The 24,552-nt window shown below is 39.3% G+C and overlaps 1 protein-coding gene across 1 annotated transcript in view; it reads right to left on the minus strand.

Annotated features, from left to right (window-relative positions):
- The window catches only part of SLC35G1 (solute carrier family 35 member G1), a 30,486-nt gene extending 8,780 nt beyond the window's left edge, over positions 1 to 21,706 (minus strand). The window contains exon 1 of the mRNA XM_060766830.2: positions 21,430 to 21,706. Within this exon, the coding sequence (XP_060622813.2) occupies positions 21,430 to 21,604 (175 nt within the window). The 5' untranslated portion in view covers positions 21,605 to 21,706. The remainder of the gene's footprint in view (positions 1 to 21,429) is intronic.
- Between the last annotated feature and the right edge of the window lie 2,846 nt (positions 21,707 to 24,552).

Here is a 24,552-nt window from a genome sequence, read left to right on the forward strand (position 1 = left end):
ACTAGTAAGTTTGGACCACACACGGTGGGGTATAACTGTATGGTTTTTAGAATACAGTTCAGCTTTTGCTCAGGCATTTTGCTCAACCATTTCTACTCGTCTCTCATTTGGATGAAGATGAAGAAGCCTTATTCTGTATTGCTTACAAAGACTACGTAAGTTTGTTGAACTGTTTCTAACATTGCAAATTTATGTTTTAACTCTGCTGATAAGAGTAAAGTTTTTCTGTCCTTTTCCCTCTTGCCTGGGTGCAATGTTATTGTGTCTTCTGCACGGGACTTAACTGAAATACACGTAGCGCATCAAAAATGTATTATCCACAGTGATAAAGAAGCAAAGGGGGCTTTTCTGAGTTTTAGGAAAAAACATACTAGCTTCGGCGAGGTAGTTGCTAGGTGTCATCTCTTTAAAACTGAGAAACAATGTTCAATAGCCGTGAATCCAAAGTGACAGAATACATTCAGACAAGTTTTTGACTATTTAGCCCCAGGAAATCAGTGACTAAAACCAGCTTTTGAGCAGCAGCGGATGTTCCATTTTGATTCTCACATCACAGGATACACTGAATAGGTTATGATTAATGAGAGAATGTGCTCTGTATAAAGAGTCAGGCCCGGAATACAGCATGACTATATACTGTACTTGCATCAATTTGCATACTTTAAAAAGGTACTCTCTAACAGACAACCAAAGGGAACAATTTGGGTATAACATCGCTGAGCACTTCTACATTATTCAGAACTTTAAACCATCCAGTTGAACTTTCCATTCATAATGTGAAACATTGGCACACCCTGTTACCTAGCACTTTCCCTGAATTAGATGGTGGAAGTGATCTCAAATGTCGTTCTGAGTCTTGAGAATGGTTTGGAGAAAAGACCAACATCCTGAACGACTTCAGCATTCAGGGAGGTTCTCTTGAATGGCTTAGCTTATTAGGTTCATTAGTTTGGAGATGTCTCAAATACGTCCTTGAAGGATATCTCACTTCCTCTTGTCCTTCCCTTTTTTCCTCGACCAGCTGCTAAAATAATAACTAAAAAATGAGCCTTTTTAACTCAATTCTTTTTAGTCCAGCAAATGGAATGATATTTGCAAATCTGCGGTTAGATTTCATATTGGCATGTACAGACATTAAGCAGCACACAAAATGTATTATGACTTTTCTGTGGGTTATTTATTTATCGTGTCAGGAGCAACCAGACATTTGTATTACATTTTTAACAAAACAAACAAACAGACAGACAGACAAAACACAAAGTTTTCAAGCTTGGTAGTTGATTAAATGTCCTTTGACCAGTAGCTGGCCATTTGGAGTGCCTCTGGTGTTTCCGCAAGAAGGCCCTCCATTGTGCATGTAGCAGGGCCCAGGTTGCATTGTAGCAGGTGGTCAGTGGTTTGCTCTTCTCCACACTCGCATGTCGTGGATTCCACTTTGTAGCCCCATTTCTAAAGGTTGGCTCTGCATCTCGTGGTGCCAGAGCGCAGTCTGTTCAGCACCTTCCACGTTGCCCAGTTTTCTGTGTGCCCAGGAGGGAGTCTCTCATTTGGTATCAGCCACTGATTGAGGTTCTGGGTTTGAGCCTGCCACTTCTGGACTCTCGCTTGCTGAGGTGTTCCAGCGAGTGTCTCTGTAGATCTTAGGAAACTATTTCTTGATTTAAGTCACTGATGTGCTGGCTGATACCCAAACAAGGGATGAGCTGGAGATGTCACTGCCTTGGTCCTTTCACTATTGGCTGCTACTTCCCGGCGGATGACAGGTGGTGAAATACCGGCTAGACAGTGTAGTTTCTCCAGTGGTGTAGAGCGCAGACACCCTGTGATGATGCGACATGTCTCATTAAGAGCCACATCCACCGTTTTAGCGTGGTGAGATGTGTTCCACACTGGGCATGCAAACTCAGCAGCAGAGTAGCATAGCACAAGTGCAGATGTCTTCACTGTGTCTGGTTGTGATCCCCAGGTTGTGCCAGTCAGCTTTCGTATGATATTGTTTCTAGCACCCACTTTTTGCTTGATATTCAGGCAGTGCTTCTTGTAGATCAGAGAACGGTCCAGAGTGACTCCCAGATATTTGAGTGTGCTGCAATGCTCCAGTGGGATTCCTTCCCAGGTCATCCTAAGAGCTCAGGATGCTTGTCTGTTCTTAAGGTGAAAAGCACATGTCTGTATTTTAGAATGATTAGGGATCAGCTGGTTTTCCCTGTAATAGGCAGTAAGAGCACCTAGAGCTTCGGAAAGCTTCTGTTCTACCATCTCAAGGCTCCCTGCTTGAGCAGTAATGGCACGATCATCAGCATAGATGAAATTCTGTGTGTATTATTACATGATTATGCACTGTACTCTGGATGTTAGGTATACATTTATATTTGTATCTCTTTTTATGTAGTCCCTGAAAAAAAGCCAAGGAAATATATACATAGGCCAACATGCATCAGGCTTTTTCCAAAATGTTTCCAACACTTGGATGTTATTGAAATGAGAAATGTCAGACAAGCAAAGAATGCATGGCAAAGAGAGCATAAAATGTTGGGCATAATATGATGTTGGACCAATGGGAGAAAATGTGGAACAAGGGATTAACATTTGTTGTTGTTCATTCATTTCCAACTCTTTGTGACTCATGGACCAGTCCATGCCAGAGCCCCCTGCCGGCCATCATCACCCCCAGCTCCTTCAAGGTCAATTCAATCACTTCGAGGATGCCATCCTAACATTTACATCCTAACATTTACGCTACGTTATAATTTGAAATATAATTTTTATAAAAGAATGTATTGATGGTATATGACTCCTGAAAAGCTTTTAAAGATGTCTAAAGAATTTCCTGTTGAGGCCTGTGTAGCCTCTGAGGATGAGGATGGGGAGTTTTTTGTTTGAGCCTGGTGTTTCTGTGGGGGGAAAGCATAAGTGCTTTTCAAGACGATGGGAATGTTTTGGGTAGATCTGTTGTCAGGAACACAGGCAGCGATTCTCATGAGAAACAGTTAGGGAGTGACTCTGAAAAAGACAGGAGGGTTACAGATAACCTAGCATTTATAGCTCAGACAGGATAATCCAAAACAAAGACAAATTTGTTGTTCTCAGAGGCTGAAAGATAAAAAAGGGAACCCAGGAGTGAGAAAGTGTGATGTCATGGGCAACAGTCTTAAGGAACTGGAGTCAATGTTTGATGGGGAGATCAATGTTGGATTTTCATGTGTCAAGTTGCTTGTCTTGGGAGATCCAAGTTAGGAGATCCGTTTTTGGGTCTGTATCTTGTTTTCCTACTTGAATTCCATGCCTCCTGTTTAGAATACAAATCTTGTTTCAAGTTTCAAGCCTTTGGGATTATAGTCAAGTTCAAGTATCAAGCCTTTGGATTATGGTCATGTTCATGTTTTCAAGCTTTGGGATATAATTCTAATTTAAGTGCACAAACCCTCGGGTTACTGTTTCTTCCTTTTTCCTTTGGTGATTTTTGGAACTCATATGCAGAGCTGGCCATTGCTTTTTGTTAAGCTCCTAGAACTCTAGCTCATGGCTGTAACTTGGAAATTGCTTTTGCATACTGGGTTTTGCTGATACATTAGTGAATGCATAGCCTGTTTATGTTGAACACTATTTTGAAAATGTTTTTATATTCAGTACTCTTTTCTTAATAAACTTATAATGTTGGATCAACCTCACTTGCCTAGTTTCCAACAGATCCCTCAACCTCTGAGGATGCCTGCCAAAGATGTGGGTGAAACATCAGGAGAGAATGCTTCTGGAACATAGCCATACAGCCCGGAAAATTCACAGCAACCCAAACTTATTATTATTGTTGATCTGTGTGGTGTTTGGGTGAAAAAGGGATCAAGCAGGTGGCTAGGATGCAACATTTCCAGCACCTGCTGCAAATGTAAACAGCAAGTGGAGTCTGTCTACCATATGTGACGGACATGTAAACATGCCAAGAAATAGTGGGTTTAAATACATAAGGTGATCCAGAAAGTTTTGGGAGAAAATATCCAGTTAAAACATCAGATTTTTCTGCTTGGTTTAACTGATACAAATGACTATGATAAACTGTTGCAATATATGATCACATCAGCCAGATTGCTCTATGCGTAGAAATGGAAGAACTCAGTAGCACCAACAACAGAGAATTGGATGATAAAAATGATGGACTTTGCCAAGATGGAAAAATTAATCTGTTTACTAAAAGAAGAGACATTGACATTTTTTTTTGAAAGACTGGAAACCTTTTGTTCACTTTTTGAAGGACTTGCCAATTTTGAGTTTTGAATAATACTTTTTTTGGGGGGGGGGAGGGTGGTTCAAGAAAGGAGTCAACATTGAGAGACCTAGAGGGTGAAGAGTATGTTGTTTTCTTTTGGCCAGGTGAGGAAAGATCGGAGGTCATATACCGTACTTTTTCTTTTTTTTCTTTTTTACTCTTGCCATTTTTTGTGTTTCTACTCTATATTGCTTTTCCTGATTCACTTTTATAACTTTTAGTGTAACTTTAAAAACTTTTAAAAATAAAGGTTTTTTTTTTTAAAAAAAGCACTTGAAAATGTAACTCTATTTTTTAAAATCAAATTGTCACTAGGTCAACAGATATGGCAGTGCATATTGCCCATGTAGACATGGCAATCTGGATTATTATTTTAGGCAAACCAATATCTGGTTGAATTTTTCTGCAACAGTGAAGAACCTGTTGCATAATTTACTTCTAGAGACATAAGTAATTTGATAGATTCCTGGAGGCTTTGGATTAATTTTCAGTAATCAGAACTGCTGTAGGATGGCAAGATATGAGCTTGTGAGGTTAGCATATGAAACACATTTCTCCTACTTTCATGGCTTGCCCTGGATAGTTAAAAAAAGGATGACAAGAACTAGTCCCAATGGGTATAGGACATGTGAGGTCAATCACATAGTAGAACACATAATTGTACCTTCGTCTGTGGTTAAAGCCATGAAGGCTTACATTGCTGCCTCCACTGTATCTTCAAAGAGACCTTCAGAGCTTTCATCTCTCCTAGTAAATCCCATATTTGAGACCAGCTGTTACTATTTTATGAGATACATTGAGATAAATTTGCTGACTTTCATGCCAATGAATGCTATTATTCATACAGCATCTAATTAGGTATCTTGTAGGGAGACGACTGGATAATTTTAGACTCCTGTTGCTCTTAAGACGGTAATATACATTATTGAAATCTGGGGCATACTTAGACATTGATGTGTGTATGCAGTGTGAGTATAAAATTCTAGCCAACAAACAACAAGAGAAAAAAAAAGATGTGGGAGGTCAGAGATTGGAAACTTACTAAGTCAGAAAGCTGGCCATATGCCTTCCTATGCTATCTGCATGGTGTATAAAACAAAGAAAAAAATACTTTCCAAATTCTCTTGTATGAAGAAAAGAAATACTTTTGCATTTGATGGAAGGGAATGCATTCTTTACATAATTTAGAGCAGTGGTTCTCAAAGTGTGCTCTGTGGAGCCCTTGGGGCTCCATGAGTGGCTTCACATTTATGCTATTATTATTATTATTATTACTACTACTACTACTACTACTACTACTACTACAACTAAGGCTGGGTGGCTATCAGTGGGGTTGTTTGATTGTGCTTTTCCTGCATGGCAGAAGGGGGTATTTATTATTATACTGGGGCCAAGGGTGGTCCCAGTGGTGATCGGCACACTGGGTGCAGTGCCTAAAGACCTTGGCCTGCACTTAAACACAATCAGCACTGACAAAGTTACCATCTGCCAGCTGCAAAAGGCCACGTTACTGGGATCTGCACGCATTATTCGCTGATACATCACAGAGTCCTAGACATTTGGGAAGTGTCCAACGTGTGATCCAATACAACAGCCAGCAAAGTGATCTTGTCTGCTATGGACTCATCTTGCTGTGTTTCAAATAATAATAATAATAATAATAATAATAATATATTTATATCCCGCCACCATCTCCCCAAAGGAACTCAGAGTAGCTTACAAGGCACTCCAGGGTGCACATGTAACATACAACAGGTAAAAATGGTACAAAAGTATAAAACTAGTGACATAAAATTATCACAAAATTTAAAAAATACAATTATAAAAAAATAGTACAGTATATTCTGGCGTATAAGCCTACTTTTTAACCCAAGAAAATCTTCTCAAAAGTCAGGGGTCTTATACGCGGGTGTAGTCTTATGCATGGGAGTCGTCTTAACTCTATATTTTAACTGGAAAAGTTGGGGGTCGTCTTATATGCCCAGTCGCCTTATATGCCGGAATATACAGTAGATAAAACTAAATGCGGTCAATTCAAAGAGGTTAGACAGGATGGCCCCTAGGGTTGCTATTATTATTATTATTATTATTATTATTATTATTATTATTATTAAGGCTGGATAGCCATTTGTTGGGGGTGCTTTGATTATGCTTTTCCTGCATGGTAGAAGAGGGTTGGACTGGATGAGTCAAATAGTTTGCCCATGCCTGATTCCCCTTGACATTAAGTCTAGTTGTATCTGACTCTGGGGGCTGGTGCTTATCTCAATTTCTAAGCTGACGAACCAGCATTGTCCGTAGACACCTCCTAGGCCATGTGGCCAGCATGACTGCATGGAGGACTGTTACCTTCCAGCCGAAATGGTACCTATTGATCTACTCACATTTGCATGTTTTCGAACTGATAGGTTGACAGAAGCTGGGGCTAACAAAGGGAACATCCCCAGGATGTTCGTGGATTCAAGTCGCCAGCCTCCTGATTACCAAGTTCTGCAGGTTAGCAGTTTAACCCACTGCATGTCCATGGCCCCTCTATGCCTATATACATTATATATAATATAATTTATAATATAATATTTAAACATTTATTGGGACTCCATGAGAAACTTTTACTTCAAAAAGTGCTCTGCATCTGAAAAAGTTTGAGAAGCCCTGATTTAGAGCACGGAGAAAAAAAAGATGTAACTTTGGCCTATATCTATCTACAAGAATAAACCCATTCAATTAATAGGATTTACCTATTGGTTGGGTCTCCCTTGAACAACTGATTAAACAAATATATTCGAAATGGGATTAACAGCTTGCTGGCAATTGTTTATAACAAAATTTCTAAATTCCTGTTTCAAAAAAGCACATCAGGCTAGAGTTAACCTGTGTTAGGGGCACAGGATACCTGTGAAAGTGAAAAAAATGTGAAAAAGGAAAAATGCAATTTTTTACATGGGAGAACACCTCCCTAGGAATTTCTAGTTTTTCTAGCATATCTCTATGCTAGAAATGTTAGAAATGTCAAGGTCTATTAGAAGCGGAACCCAGAATCTTAGCCCCCTTCTACACTGCCAAATAAAATCCAGATTATCTGTTTTGAACAGGATTATATGGCAGTGTAGACTCATATAATCCAGTTCAGAACAGATAATGTGGATTATTTGGTAATAAATGGCAGTGTTGAAGTGGCCTTTGAGATTTCTAGAGAGAAAAGTTTTAAAAACCCATGAAAAATCAAATCTGCAAAAGTCAAAACTGTAAATGTGAAAGGATGTGTGCGTGCTCACACAATATGATATATAGCACTGAGTGTAACAGCATATTTAGAAACCAAAAACATAACTCCCAAATTTATATTCCTAATTGATAAATGCATTCCTCCAATTTCTTAATAGTTCCCAGTTTTACATTTAGGAAATGTGAGGAAACATCATTCTTTAATCTTGCTTTTAAAAGCATGTTAGTGTCTCTTAATTACTATAATGGTTTTAATTACTGTGATAGTTTTAATGGATGCATTGCTTAATTAGTTTTGTAATTGATTTAAATTATTGAATGTTACCCGGAGCATTACATTTTGGGAAGAACGCAGAATGCAAGTATGATAATAATAAGCAGTCGTGTGGAAAGCAAGGAGCCCCCAGTAGCGCAATGGGTTAAACCTGTTGGAGTTCAGCCTGTGATTGTGTTTCAGGATCAGGGTGCTTTGGATGTGGGGAATGATGTTCATGAGGTTCAAGATGAGTTTCAAGATGGCAATGGTTTGGTCAATGATATTGATGCAGAGAATGACCAGGAGATCCCTGTAGTTTCCCATGAGAATGTCCCTGAGGGATGTGGGGATGATGGTGTGCTTTCTGAATTGTTACCAGAGAGTTCTCATGAGAGAGAACATGAAAATAGCTTGGCACCTGCAGAAATTAATGAGCAAGTAGATAACGAGCCAAGAGATAGATGAGAAGAGTTCAGTCAAAACAAGAGAGCTGTGCAATGGCTTAGGTGCTCTGCCAGGCTTTGACAGAAAACAATAACAAAGCCTCAACTAAAGAGAAACCAATTTCTGACCGCTAGTGACATAGCTAACGAGGGGATAAAAGTCTCAAGTTTGGGATGTGTAGTCAGATGAAGCATCATTTAGAATCACGCCAAGTGCTTGTCCTAGTTTCATGGAAGCCTTGCTCTGAAGTTTCATGCTAGGACATTTCTTGTCCCATGGTTCTGATTCCTGGATCTCATGATTGCTTACCCAAGCCGTGAGTCAATGTATTCCTGATTTTCTGGATTGTATTAGAATTGTGTGGACTTTGCTTTTATGGACTCTGCTGATCTCTACCTTGGACTAATTTGTTCCTGCTTATCTTCATACCTAATTGGATTTACCTATTTCTTTAAAGTGCTTCTTACTTTGCTGTTTTTTACTTATCTTCAATAAAAGGATTATTTTTTCCTATTCAATGTGTGGTATTTAAAGTCAGAGGATTACTTCTGGAGTGCAACAAAACCCTTGCGCCAGCAGGACTGCTGACCAAAAGGTCAGCAGTTTGAATCCGGAGAGCGGGTGAGCTCTCATCTGTCAGCTCCAGCTTCTCATGTGGGGACATAAGAGAAGCCTCCCACAAGTATGGTAAAACATCCTGGCGTCCTCTGAGCAACGTCCTTGCAGACGAACAATTCTCTCACACCAGAAGTGACTTGCAAGCATAAAATGTGGCAAGCATAAACTCTTTTGCTTCAATATCAGAGTGGAAAGGCAACAGGTTTCAGAGATGTTAAAACATACGACTTGACATAATGCACACCCATCTATGTTTAATCATGTTCTGAATCGATATTGTTCTTAGATGAAACATCTCTCTGTCTCCCTCTCCAACAGACTACTTTTTAATGATATTTCATGACAGTCATTGCAAATGTGTACCAATTTTGATCACTTAATTTCATTATCGGTCTGTTTTGCTGACATTACATAACACAGGCCCATATTAATGGGATGCAACAATATTATCTGAAATATTAGATTAAGAAAGAAGATTCAGAATGAACTGCAGACGACTGTACAAAAACAAAGGGTGAAGAAAGTGAGACAGAGTGAAGAACAAGAAAAGAATATCAAGTATCGATGTAATTTTCATTTTATATCCATCAAATAAGGAGCCAAATTCAATACTGGAATTATTAGAGGGGCTGGGATCCAAAGAAAAGTATGCTGAAGGGCCCTTCACCTCCACACCGATATCATATTTTAAGTGACTTTGGAAAAGGATAGCAAGTTCTCATGTGCCATTGTAGAGTGCTGATGTTCATCTGCTTTGTGAAAAAAATCTAGTTGTTTCTCGTCAATCCTGGTGTCACCTGGGATTTCAACATCGACAATTCATACTTTGTTTTTTAACACGATTGTGAGGTCAGGAGTATTATGCTCCAAAACTCTGTCTGTCTGAATTCGGAAGTCCTAGAGTAGCTTGACGTGTTCATTCTCTGTAACTTTTTCAGGCTTCTGATCCCACCAGTTCCTTGTCGCAGGCAGATGGTATTTGTGGCACAAGTTCCAATGAATCATCTGAGCAACGGTGTTATGCCTCTGCTTGTAGTCTGTCTGCGTGATCTTCTTGCAGCAGCTGAGGAGGTGATCTATTGTTTCATCTGCTTCCTTGCAGAGTCTAAATTTGGGATCTGTCGTTGACTTTTCTCTTCTTCTTCTTCTTCTTCTTCTTCTTCTTCTTCTTCTTCTTCTTAACAATAATTTCTTTCTGTTTGTATAGAGTATTCTTTTTTAATTTCTTATCTATGTGTGTGTGTGTTCTATGTTATAAAAGCTGTGCTAAATAAAGAAAAGTTTTTGTCCACTATGTAACAAGATTTTTGTTCCTGGATTATAAATGCCATTTCCTCATTGGTTCTAGCATAAAAACACGGAAAAGGGTGGTTAAACTGCAAAAACTTTGTTTTTGTGGGACATCCTGCAGCACATTTTGCTCTAGGTTTTCAATGCATGTCTCATACAGTCTCAACCAATTCAACACAGTTTGTGGCAGCCACAAAAATGAAGTTTCTGTAGTAGAACAACTACTTTCAAAGTACTGTATATACTCGAGTATAAGCTGACCCGAATATAAGCCGAGGCACCTAATTTTACCACAAAAAACTGGGAAAATGTATTGACTCGAGTATAAGCCGAGGGCGAGAAATGCAGCAGCTACTGGTAAGTTTCAAAATAGAAATAGATACCAATAAAATTAGATTAATTGAGGCATCAGTAGAGTAAATATTCAAAAATATTTACATAAAATTGTAATTTAAGATAAAGCTGTCCAACTCTTATTAAACCATTATTCTAACCTTCTTCAATGTAAATGTGCTTACATATCCTTCCAATAATAATAAAGAGAGTAAAATAATAAATGTAATAAAAATAATAATAGAGTAACATAATGGAAATGTAATAACAGTAATAAGAGAGTAAAATAATAAATGTAATAATAACAAAAATAAATTTGGTGCTTGCTTCAATAGGATAGTTTATTTATTTGTAATTCCTGCTTGGTGATTTTTAGCTGTAAAGAGTGCCTTTTACCTTAGGTGCACTGAAAGCCCTGTTTGCAAACTGTGTTTGACATTTGAGAACCAAGGGAGCTAAGTACAGAGACATTCATCACCAGAAGGTTTTTCTACAAGGTGATGAAATGGCACAGCAACTATGAATAGAATGATGCCATGGAATAGCTGCAATCTGCCCACAGACCCGGAAAACCAGGGATCTTCCAAGTACTAGACTCTGGTTGGTTGCTGTTGGAATTGCAATAGAAAACAAAGTAGATCCCAGAAGCCTATAATTTGGGCACACCATGTGACATAGCAGAAGGACTCCATTTGTGGCCTCCATAAATCATTGCATCTATACTGTAGAATTAATTCAGCTTGACACCACTTTAACTGCCATGGCTCAATGCAATGGAATTCCGGGATTTGTAGTTTGGTGAGGCACCAGACCTCTTTGGTGAGGCACCAGACCCTGTAAAACAACAACTCCCATGATTCCATAGCAGCGAGCCACAGCAATTAAAGTGGTGTCAAACCACAGTAGAGTCTCGCTTATCCAACCTTCGGTCATTCAACGTTCTGTATTATCCAACGCAGTCTGCCTCCCTCCCACCCCCTGGATCCACAGCTGTTTCAATACATTGCGATGTTTTGGTGCTAAATTCGTAAATACAGTAATTATTTACGAATTTACTGGTAACTGCTTTTTTGTCTGGATCTACACTGCTATATATCCAGGGATCTGATCCCAGATCAGATCCCTGGATATATAGCAGTGTAGATCCAGACAAAAAAAAAGTGCAATGGGTTAAACCCCTGTGCCGGCAGGACTGAAGACCCCTCTATCAGCTCCAGCACAATGGGTTAAACCCCTGTGCCGGCAGGACTGAGCTCCCTCTATCAGCTCCAGCTCCTCATGCGGGGACATGAGAGAAGCCTCCCACAAGGATGATAAAACATCAAAATAATCCGGGCGTCCCCTGGGCAACGTCCTTGCAGATGGCCAATTCTCTCACACCAGGTCGCTCCTGACATGAAAAAAAAATCCCAGATTACCTGCTTTGAACTGGATCATATGAGTCTACACTGCCAGATAATCTGGGATAAAAAGATAATCTGGGATCAAATCCTGGGATATAGGGTAGATCCAGTTTGAGAGTGTGTGACTCCCCAAGGCCCCTTCTACGCTGCCATATAAAATCCAGATGATTTGCTTTGAACTGGATTATATTCAGTGTAGACTCATATAATCCAATTCAAAACGATGTTTTTAATGTTAAAAATTTGTTAAAATGTGATACAATTGTCTGGTTGATGCTGACATGATAAATAAATAATCCAGTTCAAAGCAGATAATATGTTTAATCTGCTTTGATAATCTAGATTATATGGCAGTGTAGAGGGGGCCTGTGACTCCCTAAGGCCCCTTCTACACTGCTATATAAAATCCAGATTATCTTCTTTAAGATCGATTATATGGCAGTGTAGACTCATATAATCCAGTTCAAAGCAGATAATGTGTTTTATCTGCTTTGATAATCTGGATTATATGGCATTGTAGAAGGGGACTGTGACTCCCTAAGGCCCCTATACTGCCATATAAAATCCAGATGATCTGCTTTGATCTGGATTATATGGCAGTGTACACTCATATAATCCAGTTTAAAGCAGATAATGTGGGTTATCTGCTTTGATAATCTGGATTATATGGCATTGTAGAAGGGGCTTGTGACTCCCTAAATCCCCCTCTATGCTGCCATATAAAATCCAGATTATCTGCTTTGAGCTGGATTATATGATAGTGTAGACTCATATAAACCAGTTCAAAGCAGATAATGTGGGCCTAAAATCATTTTGGTGGACTTCCAAGGCCAAGCAAGAATTCATCCTGGTCCCCTGAAGCTGGACAATTTAGCACAAAGGTTTATCCGTTCTTAATACAACAACTATTTAATGGTACTGTGTGATACACAAAAGCATCAAAACACTACATGTTTTGTGGCCTTTAGGTTGAAGAAAGTGATACTAAGCAGCAGGCACAAACAAAACACTTACTGTGCTAAAAAGGAATTAGCTATAGCTCACCGCTTTATATAAACCTGGTTGAAAAATGTTTATTCTATATACTGTAATGGTTTTTGCTGAAAGCACTGCCATTCGCAGCTCACAGAACACGAGGCTGGCAAATTACCATTCTTTCTCAAACAAAAATGCATGGTTTTCTGCCACCCTAAGATTTCAAGCAGCGGACGATTAGATAACATTCTCAAAGCCACTTGAAGTAAAGGATTAATAGCTTTTTCTAATGATTGCTTATGTAAAACAACAATTAAATAAAGTGACCGCCTTGTTGTTTGAGCTGAAAAGAGACAATTATTCAATGCCTTTTGTTCCAAATATATATTCCCCAAGCCAATGTCATCATCAAGCCATCACAGGCTTTGTTGATTGTTGTTTTGGTCCTACAAATCATTTCGGTTTTATGTTGGTTTTCTGGGGCACTGAGTGTGGTCCCTTCTACACTGCCATATAAAATCTAGATTATCTGCTTTGAACTGGATTATATAGCAGTGTGGACTCAGATAATCCAGTTCAAAGCAGTACTGTGGAATATTTAATTTAATAATATAAATTATATGGCAGTGTAGATCCAGCCTTGTTTTTTTTGTAATTATTTTTTTTATTGAAAGAGTATACAGTTACATGGAAAGTGGGGGAATATTGTAAAGAAGATAGAAAAGTAGGAAATGAGCTGAAGTAGAAAGAAGTAAAGAAAGAAAAACTAAAAAACAAAGAAAAAAAAGGGGGGAGAGAAAAAAAGAAGGGAAAAAAGGAGAAAAAGAAGAAAAGGGGGGGGGGAGAGAAAAAAAGAAGGCAAAAAAAGAGAAAAAGAAGAAGGGGGGGGGGAGACCAGACTTGGTTTTTATAGGTGAACAGGGAATTGAACCCTGGTCCTTGGTCCCTTCTACACAGCTGTATAAAATCCAGATTATCTGCTTTGAACTGGATTATATGACACTGTAGACCAGTGGTTCTCAACCTGGGGTCCCCAGATGTTTTTGGCCTACAACTCCCAGAAATCCCAGCCAGTTTACCAGCTGTTAGGATTTTTGGGAGTTGAAGGCCAAAAACATCTGGGGACCCCAGGTTGAGAACCACTGGTATAGACTCAGATAATCCAGTTCAAAACGGATAAAGTGGTTTGTCTGCCTTGATATTCTGGATTATATGGCAGTGTATAAGGGTCCTTGGGGGATTTCCAGACAGGCTCTATATCCCAGGATCTTATCCCCCGGATAACATCAAGCAAAAAGTGGGTGCTAGAAACAATATCATATGAAAGCTGACTGGCACAACGTGGGGATTACAACCAGACACAGTGAAGACATCTGCCTTTGCGCTATGCTACTCTGCTGCTGAGTATGCATGCCCAGTGTGGAACACATCTCACCACACTAAAACAGTGGATGTGGCTCTTAATGTGACATGCTGCATTATCACGGGGTGTCTGCGCCCTACACCATTGGAGAAATTGTCTAGCCAGTATTGCACCACCTGACATCCGCCAGGAAGTAGCAACCAATAGTGAAAGGGCCAAGGCAGTGACATCTCCAGCTCATCCCCTGGTTGGATATCAGCCAGCACGTCGACTTAAATCAAGAAATAGTTTTCTAAGATCTACAGAGACACTCACTAGAACACCTCAGCAAGCGAGAGTCCAGAAGTGGCAGGCTCAAACCCAGAACCTCAATCAATGGCTGACACCAAATGAGGGACTCCTCCCTGGGCACACAGAAAACTGGGCAACTTGGAAGGCACTGAACAGACTGTGCTCTGGCACCACGAGATGCAGAGCCAACCTTAAGAAATGGGGCTACAAAATGGAATCCACAACATGCGAGTGTGGAGAAGAGCAAACCACTGACCACCTGCTGCAATGCATCCTGAGCCCTGCTACATGCACAATGGAGGACCTCCTTGCGGCAACACCAGAGGCACTCCAAGTGGCCAGCTACTGGTCAAAGGACATTTAATCAACTGCCAAGCTTGCAAACTTTGTGTTTTGTTTGTTTATTTGTTAAAAATGCAATACAACTGTTTGGCTTGCTCCTGACATGATAAATAAATAAATAACCCACCCCCACCCCCCGGTGGCGCAGTGCCGGAAGGACTGAAGACCGACAGGTCACAGGTTCGAATCTGGGGAGAGCACAGATGAGCTCCCTCTGTCAGCTCCAGCTCCTCATGCAAGCCTCCCACAAGGATGATAAAACATCAAAACATCTGGGCATCCCCTTGGCAACGTCCTTGAAGATGGTCAATTCTCTCATAACAGAAGCCACTTGGAGTTCCTCAAGTCGCTCCTAACACGACAAAAAAATCCCAGGTTTTCTGCTTTGAACTGGATTATATGAGTCTAAACTGCCAGATAATCTGGGATAAACAGAAAATCTGGGATCAGATCCTGGGATATAGGGCCTGTCTGGAAGAGCCCTTAGTCCAGGCATGGGCAAACTTGGGCCCCTCCAGGTGTTTTGGACGGTAGCTGTTAGGAATTGTGGGAGTTGAAGTCCAAAACACCTGGAGTGCCCAAGTTTGCCCATGCCTGCCTTAATTCAACATTCAAGCCAGTATGCCATACTGCCTCCAACATGGGCTACTCCTGTTTAATATTTAGCCATACTTTGGGATGTTAAAGTAAGTTGTAATTCAGATGTGAAGGTTTTGCCTTGAAAAACAGGCTAGATATCTCAATAACAACAATTACTATAAGGCTTTACATACGACCCTACAAGAATTAATTTAAATTTAAGGGACAACCTCCTAGTTTTATACTTTTAAAAACTTGCGCTAAAATAAAAGGAAGGAAAAGCGGGAGGGATGCAATTCTAACAATATTAAAGCACGTTTTCAGAACAAAAACAAAATATGAAGTTTGCTTAAATCAACCTATTACCCTTTGGAAATTAGACATGTTACCTGTTCCTAAGCCATTGAGATTAGAGACTGGTAACTGAGAAAGTTTGTTTTCCCCGTTTGTTTGTTTGTTTTCAATTATGTATGGAGCAAAGACATTAATGTGCGCTGATGAGGCAGTGTCTTAATCAGTGCAGAATAAACAGGTTTTAATGCATCTTATTTGTGCTTTTAATGTTTCAAAAACAAAGGAAGAGATGGGGACCAAAGATTAATGTCGCCTTTCCAAAAGTGAGAATGGCAGCAGTTTTGGAAAGTTTCTAATGTCTTTTTAAAGGGAAGTGGGGAGTGTTTATTTGTTAATTTTAGGCCCCTTCTACCTTGCAATATAAAATCCATATTATATGCTTTGAACTGGATTATAAGGCAGTGTAGACTCATATAATCTACATCATCTGCTTTGAACTGGATTATATAAATCTACACTGCCTTATAATCCAGTTCAAAGCAGATGATGTTGATTATCTGATAATCTGGATCATATGACAGTATAGAAAGGGTCCTTGTTGACATGTGTGAGGTGAGATGTATATATATATGGAGTTTTTTTGTATTGGATTCTTTATTATTATTATTATTATTATTTTATTATTATTTATTATTATTTTATTTGTTATCATTTGTTGGCTCTGTTTGAAAATCTTTTAAAAATTAATTTAAAATGAAAATGATTTTAGAGAGAAAATTCTGTCCAATTAATTGAAGTATTTCAACATCAAGTCAGTACTGAGTTTGTGGTACGATATAGCATGAGACATAGGATTAGGTCTACGTTTAATAGTAACTCTCAAGCAACCAGAAAAGAGTTTTTTAGTACTGGTAGCCAGTACTAAACTCTAAAATTATAACAATAAATAAAAAGCAAAATTCAAACACAGGGGAACTCCACACAAGAAAGAATCAGGAACACCTAATCACCTCTCAGCAAAGGATTCCTCCAAGCAGTAACAAGCCACAGCTAAAAACTGTCAGGCCATCAAATGCTAACCAAGGTGGCCAATTGAAACATTCACACCTAGCTCCAACAGACAAGAGTTCTTTCTCCCACCCTGGACCTTCCACAGATATATAAACCCAATTTTCCTAGTTTCCAACAAACCTCACAACTTCTGAGGAGGCTTGCCAGAGATGCAGGCGAAACGTCAGGAGAAAATGCTTCTAGAACATGGCTATACAGCCCGAAAAACCTACAACAACCCAGTGATTCCAGCCATGAAAGCCTTTGACAGTACAAGAAACACATTTATCCCACATCTACCAATTTCTATGAGTGCCAGTTAATTGAAAGCCTATTGTGTATATATATAATATTATGTGAGAGAGAATATAAATGAAATAAAATAAATATAAATAAAATGCGAAAAATAAAAAAGGAGTGGAAGGAATGTTATGGGGCGGGACTATTTGATTTCTTTATTTTGTTCGATTTTAGTGTATGTGTTGTTATTTATTTATTTTATTTTAATTGAACAAAAACAAAACAAAAAAATAATTCAAAGTAACTAGGCACGGAAACTCCTAGGATCTTTATTAGTGGACCACAACCTGAAAACGTAAGTTAAAAGTGTAATGTGGCAGCAAAATAGGATAATACAATTCTAGGCTCGATAGTGTCCAGATTGTGGGAAGTCATAATCCCACTCTATTCTGCTTTAGTCAAACCTTGCCAGGAATAATTGTGTCTTATTATAATTATGAATATTATAACACACTATAATAATAAAGTATTATCATATTCTTTGTAATTATATTATTATTTATAACTATTGTAATTATTATATATAATAATATAGTGTTAGTTATAATAATTATTATTTGTAATCACAAATAAAGTCCAGATTATGGGAGGTCATAATCGCACTCTATTCTGCTTTAGTCAAACCTCACCTGGAAGAAGAGCATCTTATTATAATTATGCATATTATAACTTTATATCATTATTTATAATAATATAGTATTATAGTATTATTTACAATTATAGTATTATTTAATAATAATAATAAAGTACAGTATTATTTATAATTATATTATTATTATATTGTTATTATCATTATTTCCTCATCAGCATAATTATTATCACCTCCATCATCATCATCATCAGAAGCCGAACATGAGTCAATGGGGTGATGCACCAGCAAAAAAGCCAATGCTATTTTAGGCTGTATCAATAGGTATCTAGGGTCCTTTCCTAGAATCCACATTGAACTGGATTATATGGTGGTGTGGACTCGTATAACCCAATTCAAAGCAGGTATTGTGGATTATTTGCCTTGATATTCCGGGTTATATGGCTGTGTGGAAGGGTCTTAGGAGTCTACTCCCACTCCGTTCTGCTTTAGGCCCCTTCCACACAGCTGAATAAAACCCCACATTATCTGCCTTGAACTGGAATATATGGCAGTATGGACTCAGATAACCCAGTCCAAAGCAAATATATGGGATTTTCTATCTTGATATTCTAGGTCATAGGGCTGTGTGGAAGGGCCTTTAAACAAACCTCACCTGGAAGAACAATGTCTTATTATAATTATGAATATTATAGCATTATATTATTATTTATAATAATATAATATTATAGTATTATTTACCATTATATTTTTATAATTATTGTGATTATAATTTACAATAATATAGTGTAGTATTATTTATATTGTTATTGTGCATAATAATAATATAGTATTATAGTATTATTTACCATTATATTATTTTTTATAACTAGCCGTCCCCTGCCATACATTGCTGTGGCCCAGTCTGCGTATATGTTTATATGTGTGTGTGTATATTTGTGTATATGTGTATATATGCGTGTTTGCGTATATATATGTGGTTTTACGCATGTGTTGTAATATGGGTTTTTTTTTGCTTTTTAAGTCTCTTCTGCTGTGTTTTTCAGTGTTTTTATGAGTGATGGTCACTCATTGGCTTGATAGGTGTATTGTGTCCAAATTTGGTGTCAATTTATCCAGTGGTTTTGAGTTATGTTAATCCCACAAATGAACATTACATTTTTATTTCTCACCACCTCGGAGGATGCTTGCCATAGATGCAGACGAAACGTCAGAAGAGAATGCCTCTAGAACAGGGGTCCTCAAACTTTTTAAACAGAGGGCTAGGTCACAGTCCCTCAAACTGTTGGAGGGCCAGATTATATATTTTTTTTAAATAAATAAATAAATGAATTACTATGCACACTGCACATATCTTATTTGTAGTGCAAAAACAAAAAAAAAACCCACTTAAAAACAATACAATAATTAAATCGAAGAACAATTTAAACAAATATAAACTTATTAGTATTTCAATGGGAAGTGTAGGTCTGCTTCTGGCTGATGAGATAGGATTGTTGTTGTTGTTATGTGCTTTCAAATAATTTCAGACTTAGGTTGATCCTGAGCAAGGGCCAGCTAAATTACTTCGGAGGGCCGCATCCGGCCCCCGACCTTAGTTTGAGGACCCCTGGTCTAGAACATGGCCATATAGCCCGAAAAAACCTACAACAACCCAGCGATACTATTATTGTTTATAATAATAAATAATTATTTACCATTATATTATTTATTATAAGTGTGATTATTATTATTATTTATAATTATTGTGATTATTAAAAAACCTACAAGAACCCAGCGATGCTATTATTGTTTATAATAATAAAGTATTATTTACCATTATATTATTATTTATTATTAGTGTAATTATTATTATTTATAATTATTGTTATTATTAAAAATCCTACAACCCAGCGATACTATTATTGTTTATAATAGTAAAGTATTATTTACCATTATATTATTATTTATTATTAGTGTGATTATTATTATTATTTATAATTATTGTGATTATTAGAAAACCTACAACAATCCAGCGATACTATTATTGTTTATAATAATAAAGTATTTTTACCATTATATTATTATTCGTGTAATTGTTATTGTTTATAATTATTGTGATTATTAAAAAACCTACAACAACCCAGCGATACTACTATTGTTATTATTATTATTATTATTATTATTATTATTAACTTTATTTGTACCCCGCTAGCATCTCCCGAAGGACTCGATGCGGCTTACAAAAGCCAAGGCCTCAATACACAACATAACAATACAAACCTAAAGCAAATTAAAAACAATTAAAGCAATATTAAACAACAAAAACAACAAGCAATAACAATACACCAAAACACAATAAAACCGGGCCGGGCCAGAGTAAAGGGTACAGAATTAAAAGTGCTGATGTGACAGGTGGTATATAAGGATTATAGGGTAAGTGCAGTGTGCAGTGTGCGGCAATCTTAGTTCTAATAAAGTGCTTCTGGGACTTGGTATTGGAGATTTCCTATTCTAGGAAGGCACGTCGGAACAGCCAGGTCTTCAAGTTCTTTCTGAAGACTGCCAATGTTGTTTATAATAGTAAAGTATTATTTACCATTATATTGTTATTTATTATTAGTGTGATTATTATTATTATTATTTATAATTATTGTGATTATTAAAAAAACCTACAACAACCCAGTGATACTATTATTGTCTATAATAATAAAGTATTATTTACCATTATATTATTATTTATTAGTAGTATGATGATTATTATTATTTATAAATATTGTGATTATTTACAATAATATAGTATAGCATTGGAGCCCCCGGTGGCGCAGTGGGTTAAAGCACTGAGCTGCTGAGCTTGTTGATCAAAAGGTCGCAGGTTCGATTCCGGGGAGCGGCGTGAGCTACCGCTGTCAGCCCTAGCTTCTGCCAACCTAGCAGTTCAAAAACATGCAAATGTGAGTAGATCAATAGGTACCGCTCCGGCGGGAAGGTAACGGCGCTCCATGCAGTCATGCCGGCCACATGACCTTGGAGGTGTCTACGGACAACGCTGGCTCTTTGGCTTAGAAATGGAGATGAGCACCACACCCCAGAGTCAGACATGACTGGACTTAATGTCAGGGGACTACCTTTACCTTTAGTATAGCATTATTCATAACTATTGTGTATAGAATATAGCATTATTTACCATTACATTATTATTTATAATTCACCGGTGGCGCAGTGGGTTAAACCCCTGTGCCGGCAGGACTGAAGACCAACAGGTCGCAGGTTCGAATCCGGGGAGAGGCAAACGAGCTCCCTCTATCAGCTCCAGCTCCTCATGCGGGGACATGAGAGAAGCCTCCCACAAGGATGATAAAAAAAAACAACATCAAAAATCATCCAGGCGTCCCCTGGGCAACGTCCTTGCAGACGGCCAATTCTCTCACACCAGGAGTCACTCCTGACACGACACAAACCTGGAATAGCAGTGTTTTATTATAATTAGGAATATTATAGCATTATATTATTATTTGTAATCATCATAAGCTCAAGATGAGCCAATAGTGTGATGCACCAGCTAACAAAGCCAATACCATTTTAGGTTGTGAAGTCTCTAGATCCAGACACTATGGATCTCAAGGGAGTCACACTCTCTCAGCCCCAACTTGCAAGCACCAACATCAGCAGCAGCAGCCAAGGGTGAAGCCAGAAGGAAAGGGCAAAAGGTGTTGTTTACAGCGCCAGGGCTGGTAGGAAGGCTCCCTCTGCGCCAGCCAAGGGTCAAGGGCGGTGGCCCAGCCTGACCTTGCCTTGCATAACCCCCACCCCCGCGGGACAAGCCTCACCCACCGGGCGTCCGCCGTCTCCAGGGGAAACTTCCTCGCCCACAGGAGCCGCAGCAGGCGGAAGAGGGGCTGGCCGGCTCCTCTGGCAGGTGGGGCTCCAGGCAGGGCTCCTGGGCCCCCGGCGGGGGCAGCTCCAGCAACTCCTCCCCGGCCGTGGGACCCTCCTGAGCCGGCCCCATGCAGCCCCGGCGGCGCCCTCGCTTGCTTGCTGCCTCCCTCCGTTTGCCGGCTCTTTCGCTTGCTGTCCGGCTGGGAGCCGGCAACTTCACCGCGCATGCGCCCAGCCGGCTTTCCCCTCTCCTTCCCTCCCTCCCTCCCTTCCTGGAAAGCGGATTGATTGCTCTGCCTCGCGGGGTGAAGTTCAGGCCGGCCCTCAAAGTGCCTCTCAGGCAATGTTTCCCCTTAATACAGTTCCTCATGTTCTGCTGACACCCCAACCATAAAATTATTTTCCTTGCAACTTGTAATTTTGCTACTGTTATGAATCGTTATGTAAATTTTGTCTTGAAAATATGTTTTAATTAAGGATCAGGGAAGATGTGATAGCTAAAATTATGAGGTCCCCTCTATATCATAGTGCAAGCATATGACATTAGAAAGGTGAGATAAACAACTGCTTAAAGACTTGAATTATTTATGATCAAAATTGTTGCAACATTTGGAGATTTTTTTTGTAACATGTTGATTTTCCAAATCATGTAAATGGATTGTTGTGTAAGTCTCCTGCACAATAGTCCACACATTTTGGTTGTGAAGTTATGGTCTGGGATTATCAGACACCTTTAGATGCTGTTCTGTATATTTACTTTCAGCAGTAAGTGTTTTTATTTGGTGGGCAGATTTCTCTGTATAGATCAGATTGTTGTCTTAGCAGTAAAACGAGTTTCTGCAGAAAGAAGAATCAGATTTTATTCCTTTACTCTAAATAATGTTGTCTAATTTAACATATTTAGTTTAAATAATACGTCAAACACATTCAAGTTTTTTTGTGGAAATTATTTTATTATGTTGCTGTTCATTCGTTCAGTCGTCTCCGACTCTTCGTGACCTCACGAACCAGCCCACGCCAGAGCTCTCTGTCGGCCGTCACCACCCCCAGCTCCTTCAAGGTCAGTCCAGTCACTTCAAGGATGCCATCCATTATAGCTTTATGTAAATAGCTTATGCTTCCTTTATATTTAACAAAATGACAACATCTGAAAATACATAGGACAGGTAACTTACCTGTCGAAACGCATCTCCCCTTATGAACCCTCAAGGACCTTGAGATCGTCTGGGGAGGCTCTGCTCTCGGTTCCACCTTTGTCACAAGTACGTCTGGCGGGGACGAGAGACAGGGCCTTCTCAGCGGTGGCCCCTCAGCTATGGAATGCCCTCACTAGGGAGATCAGATCTGCTCCCTCAATCTTAATGTTTCAGAGGCAAGTTAAAACATGGCTATTTGAACAAGCGTTTACAAATGCAGAGTAATTGATATAGGAAATCTAACGACTTGACGATGGAACTGGAAAATGCTTGATAATAAGGAGACGCCAATGATGCTGTTTTTTATTGCCTTGTGTTTTATACTGTTTTAATGTTTTAATCTGTATTATGATATTATGTATACTGTTTTGTTGGAAACCGCCTTGAATCGCTGATAGGCTGAGAAAGGCGGTATACAAATACAGTAAATAAATAAATAAATAAATAAATATCTTATATGCAGGATGTATTTTCATTCATTGAGCCTAATTTGGCACAAATACCCAAATTTGAATGCTGCTGGAGATTGATTTTGTCATTTGGGAGTTGTGGTTGCTGGGATTTATAGTTCACCTACAATCAAAGATCATTCTGAGCTCCACCAATAATTGAATTGAACCAAACGTGGCACACTGGACTCCCATGACCAACAAAAAACACTAGAAGGGTTTGGCGGGCAATTGACCTTGAGTTTGGGAGTTGTAGTTCACCTACAACCAGAGAGCACTGTGGACTCAAACAGTGATGGATCTGGACCAAACTTGGCACGAATATTCTATATGCCCAATCAGGCCTGTAGCGAGGGGGTGGTTTTAGGGGTTCAACCCCCCCCCAAATGTTTCAGATTTTTAAAAAAACCTGGTTTACTCATGAATTTTAACTGGTTAACCAAATCCCCATGCTAAGTCTATGAGATGCAAAAAATTAAGAGTCCCTCCAGAACTGCAAGCACTGTCTCAGGCAAATATTGACAATTTATTCACACTGTCATTACTTGCAGCAATAGCCGATGTAGTGAAGCAACCAAGTTGGGGGTGTGTTGAATGCTCTCATTAAGGAGGCCAGACTTGGTGGAGGTGGTTGACAGGAGCAGAGCTGCAGGCTATAGAAGACTGCTCTGTCCCCTGCTCAGGCCCATAGCCAGGATTTCGATTTTTTGGGGGGGGGGGGGTAAGTTTGTTTCGGGGGGGGGGGGCTGAGTCTGAGTGAAAGAGGGTCTACCCTAGCAAACCTTTTGTATCGTTACCCCAATACCCCTATGCATATGGAATATATTGATTATAATGATCAGATCATGATATTAATAAACATAGCAGTTTAAATAATGCACCAATAAGGCCTTTTCGCGAACCACCATGAGAACTTCGGGGGGGGGGGGGGCTGAAGCCCCTCAAGCCCCCCCCCCCCCCCCCCCGGCTACATGCCTGCCCCTGCAGTGCTCTTTGATTCAGCGTGAGCTAGGAGGCAGGTTTCAACCCGCTCTCCCCGAAAATTTCAACCCCTCCCGAATTTTTTTTCTGGCTACGGCCCTGTGCCCAATCACAGATGGAGTTTGGGGAAAAATAGACCTTGACATTTGGGAGTTGCAATTACTGGGATTTATAGTTCACTTACACTCAAAGAGCATTCTAAAACCCACCAACAATGGATCTGGACCAAACTTGGCACATGACCAAGAGAAAATACTGGAAAGGTTTGGTGGCCATTGACCTTGAGTTTTAGAGTTGTAGTTCACCTACATCCAGAGAGCACTGTGGACTCAAACACTTACTTACTTACTTAGGCCAGTCTAGCGGAGTTGACGGCGGAGGACCATCGCTTCGATGCTGAGGGTCTTTGCTTCTTCCAGCACACTGACATTTGTCAGCTTGTCTTCCCAAGA

This window comes from Anolis sagrei, chromosome 3 (assembly GCF_037176765.1).
Source record: "Anolis sagrei isolate rAnoSag1 chromosome 3, rAnoSag1.mat, whole genome shotgun sequence".
In the NCBI taxonomy this organism is placed as follows: Eukaryota; Metazoa; Chordata; class Lepidosauria; order Squamata; family Dactyloidae; genus Anolis; species Anolis sagrei.